General features: G+C 40.8%; 1 protein-coding gene across 1 annotated transcript in view; it reads left to right on the top strand.

The window, feature by feature from the left end:
• The window catches only part of LOC126385214 (pleckstrin homology domain-containing family A member 5-like), a 628760-nt gene extending 622690 nt beyond the window's left edge, over positions 1–6070 (top strand). The window contains exon 30 of the mRNA XM_050036817.1: positions 2663–6070. Coding sequence (XP_049892774.1) covers positions 2663–2730 — 68 coding nt within the window. The 3' untranslated portion in view covers positions 2731–6070. The remainder of the gene's footprint in view (positions 1–2662) is intronic.
• The last annotated feature ends 6588 nt before the right edge of the window (positions 6071–12658 follow it).

Below are 12658 nucleotides of genomic sequence, written 5' to 3'. Positions count from 1 at the left end.
TTTTTAATCCCAGTTTTCATGAAGTGGATATTTGTCGAGGCTCACTGTTGCAAGACTATGTTATCCCAGTACAGGTCAGGCCCAGCAGTAAGGAGGATCACCCTACACTCCGTCCATAGCAGTCCAGTCTGGAGGGCCTCAATGCAAAGGGCAGCGATGAGGAAACTGCACCTCACTGGGAGGTTGACATAAAAAAGTTTAAATTAAAATAGGAAAGGTTATTAGAACGTAACATAGCTCATTCACTTGCCTTCATATGAACATTAAAGGTTCCTCATCACATTCAAATGTTCAATAGTAGCTAAGGTGTTTATTCATGTATTTATTAGTTTATTTGTCAGGGACATTGCAAGAAACACTAACAGGTTAAGATAATATGAATCAGATGGGTTGCATACAGTTAGGGCTGCAACTAACTTATATATTTTTAAAAAATAATGGATTAATTATTGATTATTTTATTCGATTAATCAGATTTTGAAAAAAGGCACAGGATGTATTTTTGTATGACATTTCTATTGTCATAGTAGGTGATAAAACATTTTAAATACATGTAATTAAAATGCTGCCCATCTCTGCCAATGCATAGGCCTATGTGATACAACAATATAAAAGAATACAAGTAAATATATGCTGCATATAATTTGAACTGTCCGTTCCAATAACCTGAAGAATTGCAGGTCTGTATAATCCAACAGGAACTAAGAGAAAACCAGGCTTTCATTGACAGCAAATAAATCCATAAGCCTACTGCCATCTGCTGGTAAAAAGGACAAACATCAGCTTGACACTTCACTGACACAACGATGCGTTAAGGAGAAAACCAGTGTTAACAGTAACAACGCAGCACACACAATAATTTATTATATCCTCGATTACTTTATTGCAAACAATAAATGAATATTAAAATACAACCTTTGAGGGAATCCCTACATGTCCTTCATGGGAACAATATGCATTACGATTTCCCTCTGAACAGCAACGTTCAGTTTTACTGTAGCCATAAAATTTGCGATCATAACATTTTATTTCTATTTTTATGAATTAAAAGTTCCTCACAGCAATGGCAGGCAGCTTTTCAAAATGCGCAAAACATCAGGTGTAAGTGGAAATAAAAGATACATGGGAAAGTTTTATAGGATATTTCTAAGTTTTAGGCAAGCTTATCTTCCTGTCTTTTATTTTGAAGTTACTTCCGCCTCTGATGTCACCGCTGTTCTACTTTTTGTCCAAAACAATAAATGAAAAAATGAATCTGCAAAAAAACAAAATCGGGCTGTTATTTGAATTTGGTTTTGTCATTTTTCGTTTTTTGATTCTGACAACAAAAACGGAAAAACGGCTCCATTTTCTCGTTTTTTCGTTTTAAACCAAAAAGGAAAAAACGGGAAAACCATGGTATTTCCGTTTTTTCGTTTTTGGTTTAAAACGAAAAAACGAACTGCCTGAAGGTACCCTGACCGGTTATAAAGTAGACCATGGATTTAAATAGTGGTAACGTTATTAGTGATAAGTTAGTATAAGGCCCTTTTACTGACAGTATAGACCCTTTTACTGTTAGTAAACAGTGTGACTTTTTTGGTGGGCAGCTGGAGGCAAAACAATTCTTCACAGACATTAGCGCTAGCTGGCAAGTTCTGTTGGCTTGTTTTCGACAATTGAAGAAGATAATGTGAGTGGTGCATTCAGAAATACTCACTCCTGGGGTGTACTCACTAGCTAATGCGCTAAAAAAGTTAGCGTTACAGAGAAATCCAATATTGCTCTTCATACCTCCCCAATTTCTGATTAGGTGGACATGATAACCCTGAATACGCATAATGATATTCATCCTTACAAAACAGAAGATACTTTTTCCCTAACCTGGTGCGCGTTGCACATGCCAGCATGTTTGATGGTGGCCTCCATCCCGACCTTTCCTCATATTGCATTTAACCATAGTTGTCTTTGTTTTTGTTGACAAGCAGTGGTGGCTGGCATGCGATAAAATTCAAGTTTTGAGCTATGACTTTTTCTATTCTGGCTCCCAATAACACAAGATGACATTTTAAGACTCTAGCCTACAGCCCTTTGGTGGTGAGTCGTGTTTTGCCTCCAGCTAATAATGTGAAGTCATTGTGGTGTTGGCCTAAAAAGGGTCTATAGCAGACTTACTCACTGGAGGTAGGTGAAGACATACTTGACCCTGTCTACAGCAACATGGTCATAAAAGAGAGCATGGATATAATTAGTGGGTATTTAGTGCACACACACACACACACACACACACACACACACACACACACCTTTGCTTGCTTGATATCTTTATACTCATCATGGCTATGCTTTTATCCTTTTTTGGTCTGGTTTGTTATATGTATATATTATGTTAAGGTCTGTATGTCACCCTGTTCTTTATCTGTCCTTGTGTACTTAATCTTTGTTTCTGTCACAGTTGTATCGGTATGTACATCTGTAAAGTCACTGCTGATTTGTTGTTTTTTTTTGCACTAAAAATTAAAAAAAAAGGAATATTTAATGAATTTGCAAATAAATTACAACAACAAATACAGTACACACTGTGAAAAAAAATTGATATTGCCAATATAACTACTCATCACTGTAGAATCTCTGACTCATTCTTTTTTTCATTTCTCCCTTTCTTCTCCTCCTTCCAGCGCAGACATTCACCTTGGTGAGAAGCGACACGTGAGCTACACCGGCCTCAACATCCACACTGGCATCCTGTAAAGCCCAAATGTAGCCTGCCTGCATAGAGCATGCTCCATGGCTTCCTGTGTTTACAACAGGATTATTTTAATACTACTGTTAAATGCCCACAAGGAGACTGAGACTGAGAGGATGACAGCCTTGCTAACTGACTGACAACACAGACGGGCCGCCATCACATCCAAACAGAGGGAGAGGCACATGTACTGTATCTTTAGCACCTGTTAGATCTGTCCGTTCTGATATGTCCCTGAGAAAACATTACTTCTATGGAGCCAGATTTGTCTCAAAACATTTCTGTATAAAAATAAGATTGTGAAATGGTGAAATCATGAAAAAGTTAAAATGTTTTCTTGAGTTTTGAGAATTTTACTATGCTCCCAATAAGTCCCCAGCTTTGCAATAACAGGTAGTCATACAAGGTCTATAATTGAAGAGAGGGTGGTTGACAAAGGAAAAAGTGACTGAAGTGTCAATTGATTTCTTAAACTACTACTTTACTATAAACTATGTTTGTCTTGTGTCTTTTCAGAAAAGCTGAACTTTAAAGAATTTAGTTTTACCTCTTTATACAGTAGAGTTTTAAATCTTAATCGAGGGTAGGCTTCCTGAACACTTTAGCCTCATTTCCACCGAGCAGTCCGGCACAGTTCAGTTCCGTTGATTGGTCACTCTGCTCAGGGTCGAGTTGTGGCTGGTTTTGAAGCTTAAGTATCCATTGTTCATACTGTGGCAAGTCTTACATATATTAGTAAACTATAACTATAAAATGAAAGGATATTTTGCTGCCTCTAGCAGCAACTGAAAAAAGAAAAAAAAACTTAATTCACTGGGCCAGCAACTTTTAAATTGGAGCATTTACCTGTTATGTTACTCAGTACATGAGCTGACGACGTGAATCTATCAACACACCTTAAATTGCAATATGACAACTTTGACCATTCCATTAGTTTTTTTCGTTGTTTTTTATATACTCTATTAATCCCCCTGAAGGGAAATTAAATTTTTTCACTCCATTGTCATTAACACACAGGTCCGAAATACACACACATGCACAAACAGGACTCATACATGCACAAAGTGGAGACATATCAAAGTGAGGGGGCTGCCATGGACAAGCGCCCCGAGCGGTTTGGGGGTTCAGTGCCTTGCTCAAGGTCACCTTGGCAGTGCTCAGGAGGTGAACTGGCACCTCTCCAGCCACCAATCCACGCTCCGTATTTTGGTCTGGACGGGGATTTGAACAGGCGACGGTTCCCTATCCAAGTCCCTATGGACTGAGCTACTGCCGTCCCTCCTTATTGTCTCTCTTGGATGACATACACTTTTAGTAATGAGTGGATCTTTAAGCGTTTAAGAATCTATATTAATTTCAACCGGATTATGCGATTATGTGCTTATATTGTAATCCTCACATGGAGAAAAAACAGTGTTGCAGAGCGTCATTCCTTCGGCTACAGCAAAACTAAACCCTTGCGCTTGCCTGAGAAGGACTAAATGCACAAACCCACTATTTTTAAATATCCCATGAAGAGAGACTCTCACTGCAGCCTGTTCTAATTTGTTCTGAAAATGTAGACATCCATGTCCATGTCTGTGTAGACATGGATGGACCATGTCTACACAGGCTATTTATTAAAAGTAGCACGTTAGCAATGCAGCAGCTTCAGTCCTCCCGTTTCTACACAGGATGCACTCAGGCACAGCACTGGGTGTAGGTCATCCACGTCTCTGCAGCAATCAGAGCCCAACACACAGTTACATTAGTTAAAATGCATAAAACTGAAGAAAACAGACTTTAAGGGAAAAATACACTTTGTGGCGTAAGTACAACATGCATTGTTACGCAGCCTGTGTAGACAGCTGGACTGATTAAAACAGAAGCATATCTTTGCCAACACACTGAAAGCTCTTTTAAAGCCCCTGCAACCCAGGTCAGAACTGAAATTCAGATGAAAAAAAGAGGATATGTTTGTGCACATATTTCTATCACATTAGTGCTATATCATAGGTAACTGGACTGACTTGAATTTCTTGAAGACGTTTCAGAACTGAAGAAGCCTTTTGGATGAGAGGTGAAACATCTTCAAGAAATTCAATCTTCACCAACTTTGTGCACATACATTTCTTACTGGAACAATTCACACCGGTGTCATAGCACATGGCTGGATGTGGTCAGGAACAAGATATACCATTTGTGGAATTGGGTTATCATAAGAAATTCTCTTTTTTGTGTTTTTCAGACTCAACAAGCCAAATCTGTTGGTTGACAGTGTTTCCTATCCTTGGGTCAGCTAGGCCACTGGCTAATATTACCACAGACCCTTTTTATTCTCTGCAATTCTCTGTTTCTCTAGCTTTTTTGTCGCTGTCATTAATTGGCCATGCTTTTATTGATATAAATATATAAAATGAAACCATTTCACAATCTTGACTGTACGTATGAATTGTTTGGGGGTAATTTACTGTGGCTCCATAGATACATGTTGCCAAATGTATACACACACATCAAAACACAGAACTTTTGATACCTTACTAAGTATTACAGTCATCTTAACATAGTTCCTTGCATATTCTACTGATCTGGTGGAGGGTGTATTATCTGTGCTGTGTTGTAGGAGGTGAGTGTACAGCTGCATGTAGGAGGACTTGAGAAGTCTCACTGCAGATGGGCTAAGCACCAAAACTCAACACATATGCAGTGCTTTACTTTAACCCCAAAGTGACCGCTGATGCTCTTGAATTTTAACCTGCTCTGATTTTGATAGCTGTGTTCCCTTAAGACCAGAGGCTTCCTTATTATGCTGTTTTCATTTTGCATCTGCAACATGACAGATTGTCCTGTATTGGATATACATAGAGAGAGAGAGAGAGAGAGAGCAAGCGAGCAGATTTTTACTTTAGCAAGGTGCCACTTCATACTGCTGAAATTTTTTGAACACAACTAAGTATTGATGACACACACAGTATGTGAATGTTTTGGATTTCCAGTCTGCTTTTTCAGTTGTGTCTCTTTTTGTTTTTAACTCTTTGGTTTACATGACATAGAAGATATACAGAGGCTGAGGACATGACACAGATGAGATATTTTGCATTTAAATCTGTTCTAGGTGGTGAAGAATTGGACAATAGCACATGTACCAAGCAATAAGTAGGACTTTGGAGCTCCAGGACATAAAAGAAATTTAAAAGAGATGTATAAACTGTAAAAAATAAATACAATTAAGAAAAAACAAAAACAAGATAGCATAATTTATGTACACACTGAAAAGAAGATAAGAATATTATAAGAGGTTATTATTAATATTATTAGGGTCAATATGCAAAAAGTTCATAACCCATTTGTTTTATATCATGTGAAATAAATGTTGATGTTCTTAAAACATACTTGTCACTGTCTTTTGTTTGTTTGTTTTGTCGTCTGCATGTCAAATAATATTTAGCTTTTCAGGTCAAGTTCTGTAATCTTATTTCTTGTCCATATATCTGACATGTTTGAACTTAATTTGTCATTCCCAAATGTTTTGGCTTGTGAGTCCTTAAAATTAAAAAAGTCCACATGTATTCACATAACAGGTTATGGACACAAGTTGTGAGCAGTTCCACCAAATGTCAAGATTCTTTTGAAGGGCTTCTTTTTAAACACCTGAAGAGGTGAAAGTATGAGAAAAAAACATGTTTAATTTTTTACCTTTTTAGAGGCTTAAAACATGTTAAAAATGCTTCTAAAAATTGTACCGAAGTGTTACTCCTCCAACCAATCTAAGCAATATCCTACCATGCATTAAAGGATAGTAAAGGAACGACTGTAATGCACACACACGGGGGCAATTGAACACCGCCAATGAATGTCCAATCAAAGTGGTTATTTACACTTGTGACAGCCATGGGCCTTGGTCAGTGTGTTCCCGCATTCCTGCCTCTGCTTTCCTGTTCCAGAGCTTCCTTGATTGCTTGCCCCTCCCACCTCATTTAGGGATTGGCTTGCCCTGCTTGGGGCTTTTAAAAGCTGGGTGAATTCAAGATGGCTCTCTCTCTCTTTCTCCCTCCTGGAAGGCTGGTGTCTTTCAGGCACTCTCCTTGGTTTCTTTGGTTTAGGTTGATTATGTTGAGTTTAGCCTTGGTTTCATTCTACACATAGCTTGTGTTTGCACCCACATACTCATGGCACCCAACATCCCCACTGATCGCTGACATAACTATTAGTTTTCCTTTGAGTACTATAATAAATTATTTATTTAAAAGCTGTTCCCGTGTTGACCTCCCTTCTTTGTTATGCTCTCCAACGAGGTGGGCATAACAAGTTGGGGCTCATCCAGTTTTGAAACTTAAATATTACCATTTTGGTTGTGTTTGAGTAGTCTGGTTGGGTTGGGAGGCCCACAGTGACAGCTTTCCTTATGGTTAAGTTAAGGAGGTAGGTTTTGGGACTGTTTATTTCTCTAGTGTCTTTAGCTGCAAATTAGCTGTGAAACCAGGTAAAACGGTGACTTATGCAATGTACGACTGTGGGGATGAGCTGATGAGTAGCTGGGTAGCTGTGCTATTTTGCTGTCTGGCTGGAGCTTTCGTTGTATGCCACAGATAGGCTGAAGCAGCAGTCATCTCATAAGGAGAGGTTGATGATTTTTTGTTTTCAGGGCCGTTTGTTGTTTTTGTGTGTTGTCTGCGCAGGTAGCAGCAGTGGTCTCGGGAGCACCCCAAAGTATTGGCTGAGACAAGTTGGCTCCCCACTACAGACGGTTTGCAGGTGCATAAATAGTTACCCACCACCAGTACGCACATGAGGACTAGGGTTCAGTTACTTAGTTTTGGGTTAGGCAGTTAGGAGGGGGCACTCCATAATCACTCAATCTCCATTTGGTTGTGTATTGTGTGACTCAGACTGCCTTATCTCTTTCTTTGGATGTGCTGGCTAGGTAGTCAGTGTGGCTCTGTTAAACATGGAGACTGAGCATAGTAATACTTGGTCTCTGAGTTCCTAAAAAGACCATACTTTAACTCAGTTTACAAAGGCAGATTTAGTTGATCTGGCAATTCATTTGGGCTGGTCAAAAACTGAAAAATACCAAAAAAGGCTGAGCTAAGGGGCATTGTTGAGGGGTTAGCTGTATCTGCCAAACTTTTGGAGGTAGTTCAGGCTCCAGCAGCTCCAGGCCCGGTCAGTTCTGAGCTTTTTGGTGGTACTCTGTCATTTGAATATCTGCAGCTAGAGAGGGAAAAATGTAATTTAGAGAAGGAGAGGTTACAATTTGAGTTTGAGAAGGAGAGAATGAGGGCTGAGATAGCACTGGAAAGGGAGAGAGCTAAAGTAGAGCAGTTGAAGTTGGAGCTGCAAAAGGAAGTGAAAGCACGTGAGTCATTGTTGGCCAGTGGTAGAAGTGGATCTGCTGGTTTTGAGGTTGCTGAAAGCTTGTGTCTTCTGCCTAAGTTTGATGAAAAAGATCTGGACACATTTTTTGCACTGTTTGAGTGTGTTGCACAGGTTAGAGGATGGCCGGATAGTCAAACTGATGTTGCAGTGTATTTTCACAGGCAAGGCCCAGAGAGCTTTTTCTGCCCTTAGTTCTGTTGGAAGTGGCGATTATGCTATAGTTAAAGCCAGGGGCGGACTGGGACTAAAAAACAGCCCTGGACTTTGACTCAACCCACAACAACCGGTGTGCGGAAACTCATCAGCCCCAGACACGGGTGTCAAAATACTTGACGGTGCTATACTAGCAATAGCACCGATGTTGACTAGATGTTGTGTTAAGAGCATAGTGTAGAATACTCACTGAGAAATAAATGACACAATCCAGATGTCTCTCTGCTGAACAATACAATGGGTGAGTCTCATACTATGTCTTGTTGTTGTGTTTTAGGCAGTCACCTGCATGCAGGTAACTGCCTGAAACACAACAACAAAACATGGTATGAGACTCATACCATGTCTTGTTGTTGTGCTGCTGCCGTGGTCCTGCCAGATGCCTCCTGCTGCTGCTGCCATCATTAGTCATTAGTCATACTTCTACTGTTATTATACACATGACTATTGTCACACATGTATACTGCCAGATATTAATACATACTTTCAACATATTGTACCACAGTAGCCAGAACTATAACTATAATATTATTACTTTCAATAATGTTGTTGTAACTACTGTCATTACCTGCATCTCTCTCTCTCTCTATTGCACGTCTGTCCGTCCTGGAAGAGGGATCGCTCCTCAGTTGCTCTTCCTGAGGTTTCTACCGTTTTTTTTCCCCCGTTTAAGGGTTTTTTTTGGGGAGTTTTTCCTTATCCGCTGCGAGGGTCATAAGGACAGAGGGATGTCGTATGCTGTAAAGCCCTGTGAGGCAAATTGTGATTTGTGATATTGGGCTTTATAAATAAAATTGATTGATTGATTTCAGGCAGTCACCTGCATTGTATTGTTCAGCAGAGAGACATCTGGAGTGTGTCGTTTATTTCTCAGTGAGTATTCAAGTTAAACTGTATAATTACAGCCTCTATACACTGTGATTTATCATAACTCATAGAGGCTTCACTCTCTAATTGCCTTTGTTTTTTTCCCTCACCTTCTCAGCCCCACCCTTTCTTTCCATTTTTTTGGATTAATACCAGTATCCATATTGTTATCTTTCACGCTGTCTCTCCCATCTGCACCTGCTGCACACGGCTGCTCGATTTGTATGACGTATGCGCTTCCTTCTTCTTCAATTTGATTGGTGGCCGGCCAGCTCATAGATATCTATGGGCCGGCTGGCATCCACTTTAAAGGCTGCCACCTAGCGGACTGGACGTGGAACAGTAGATTATCAGGGAGAAAAAGGAAAAAACAAAACAAAAAAAAAACGGTGATGACTGCGTGGCGGCCGCCGGCCGTCCTGGAGTACCGGCCGTTCTGTGATTCTCCAGAACCTCCAGATGGCCAGTCCGCCCCTGGTTAAAGCTGCAGTTCTTAAAGCATATGAACTAGTTCCAGAAGCCTACAGGCAGAAGTTTAGGAACTGGAAGAAAGGGGACAAGCAAGCCCATGTTGAATTTGCCCAGGACATTTTGGCTCATTTTACACACTGGTGCTCTGCTTCTGAGGTAGACAATTATGTGGATTTGTGTGATTTAATTGTGTTAGAACAGTTTAAATGTTCATTGCCTGCCCACCTTGCAACTTATATCATTGAAAAAAAGGTGAAGACAGCATCTGCGGCTGCAGTTCTTGCTGATGAGTATGTTTTAACACATGTACCTGGCATTGGATTGGTTCCACTGTGGGTTCCTTCGCATCATTTCATTTCTTCTCTGATATGGTAAGTGGAGAGGTTGAAATGGGTGTCTGTCCTCAGCTGCCGATTCAAGGCATAGACATTATTCTAGGGAATGACTTAGCTGGGGCTAGGGTTTGGGAAGATGGTCCTCCACTGTGTGTTGGTTCACCCTTACAGGAATCTGAGGAACTACATGAGTGTGCTATAAAGTACCCCAAAGTCTTTTCTTCCTGTGTAGTGACGTGCTCAAGAAGCAAAGCTGAGTCAGAACAGTTTCAGCCCTCTCAGAATTCAGTTTCTCAGGTTAAAGACAGTTCTGATGGAAGGGAGCAGTTTAAATTGTTTTCTATCCCGTTGCTGTCACTTTCTAGAGAAGAGTGTATTAAAGAGCAAGCCTCAGATCCCACATTGAAATCCCTGTTGGAGTTGGTTTGTCCAGAAAGTGAGCTCAAGTCTGTTCATAGTGGCTATTTTCTTAATGATGGATTGCTATTGAGGAAGTGGGCCAGTGTGGTGAATGGTGGGCAGGTAGACAGTATTGTTCAGGTTGTGGTCCCTTTTAAAGTTCAGAGATCTTGTGTTGAGCACATCACATTATGGCGTGGCAGGTCATCTTGGTGTGAAGAAAACTTACGACAGAGTGCTCCACCATTTTTTCTGGCCTCGTCTGAAGAGGGACGTAGCAGTGTATTGCAGAACTTGTAACACCTGTCACTTGAAAGCCTAACCAACAGATTAAGCCAGCTCCATTGTACCCCATTCCAGTGGTTGAAAAGCCATTTGAAAAACTATTACTTGACTGTGTGGGTCCACTTCCAAAAAGTAAGGCTGGGAGTAAGTATTTGTTGACTGTTATGTGTAAAAGTACTCGTTATCCTGCTGCATTTCCCTTGCGCTCCATTAAAACTAAGCCAGTACTGAAAGCATTGACTTCATTCATTACTACCTTTGGTGTCCCAAAAGTGGTACAAACTGACCAGGGAAATAATTTCATGTCTCGTACATTCTCTCAAGTGGTAAAACAGCTGAAGGTTAAACATAAAGGGCAGTATTTATCAAGCGTCTTAGAGTGCAATTTTAGTCTTAAGTGCTGAGAATTTGTGAAATTTAGTCCTACTCTCAAACTTAAGAATAAAAGCTATTTATCAACCTTCTCAAGTCTAAGAATCACTCCTACTCCCCCAGATATTTAAGAGACCTCCCGAGGTGTCCTAACTGGTTAGGAGTTGCCAGTAGAGGATGGCACTGAGGTGAGAGAGATGTTCGCGAACATTCCGGGAGCGGAAGGATGTCCTGGCTTTGTTTGATGATGAGCAGCTGATCAAACGTATTGTTTGGACAAAGCGGGTATTATTTTTGTCACAGATTTAATAAGGGACGTCATCTTATCAGTAACATCACGCAGCAGAGCTTTCACGGCAGTATTAAAGGTCATCACAATGCTTCGATATCTCGCCACTGGAAAAATGCAACAGTGTAACGCTGATGATTTGGGGCCATCACAACCGTCAATTAGCAGAATTGTTATGGAAACAATAATGGCCCTTACTGCTCCTCACCTCGTCATGCGTTTCATTGACTTCCCAACTATACCCCAGGTAATTCAACAGAAGCAAACTGCATTCATGCAAATAGCTGGCTTCCCTAGAGTGGTTGATGCAATCGATGGCACACATATTAGGATCATCGCTCCAAGCGTGGACGAGAGCGTTTATGTAAACAGGAAGAGGTACCACATTATCAACACGCAAGTAGTGTTTGATGCAGACTACAACATCTTGGATGTGGTACCCAAGTGGCCTGGGTCCACCCATGATGCAAGAATCCAAAATGGAAGTGGCCTGAAGCAGCTGTTTGAGAGGCACATTGTGCCACCTGGGTAGTGGCCTGAAGCAGCTGTTTGAGAGGCACATTGTGCCACCTGGGTGTCACCTAATTGGGGATAAGAGATATCCCTTACGCCGCTGGCTTCTTACCCCTTTTCAGATGCCACAGACACAAGGCCAAATGAACTATAACAGGTTAGCCCAACGAAATGCCTAATTGTTTCAAATTTAAAATGATTAATTAAGTTTATAGAATACTGTTTAATAGGAGGGTTTATTCTCGTCACATGGCACACAAAAGCACAAGAAGTGTGGTGGAGAGAGGGATTGGCCAGTGGCAGCGCAGATTCCACGTTCTGCATTCAGAAATACGGCAAACTCCAGGCAGAGTGTACCACACCATTATGGCATGTGCAATACTGCACAACATTTGTAAGGCGCGCAATGTTCCACTCTCACCAGCAGACCATGATGATGACGATGAGGGAGGAGATGGAGATGCGAGCGTCCCTAGCAACATTCATCCATGTGATGGGGCGGCCTTCAGACAACACTTCGCCAACCTCCACTTTGGGTAAGAATAACAATAAATCACCGATACACACAGTGCCTTTTTTTTATGAATTCGTTTTATTAATCACTCAGTATCTTTTCTTTTTTTTAAAGCCAAGCTGAAGTACTCCTCTTGGAGCTGCAACACTTTAATTTGCAGCTTAATTTTTTGTCTCCGCAGTGCCTGCAGATCATCTGGGTCCTCTGCTGGGCCGCAATCACTCACCCCGGCCTGAAAAACAAAAGCTAGTGAGACAGCATACTCAAGATGCGAAAAACTTAAGTTGAGTTTTTATTTTTACCCACCACTTGATGGA

Source organism: Epinephelus moara, chromosome 23 (genome assembly GCF_006386435.1).
Source record: "Epinephelus moara isolate mb chromosome 23, YSFRI_EMoa_1.0, whole genome shotgun sequence".
Classification (NCBI taxonomy): Eukaryota; Metazoa; Chordata; class Actinopteri; order Perciformes; family Serranidae; genus Epinephelus; species Epinephelus moara.
The sequence above is the reverse complement of the archived record's forward strand: the minus strand, read 5'-3'. Positions and strand labels throughout refer to the sequence as shown.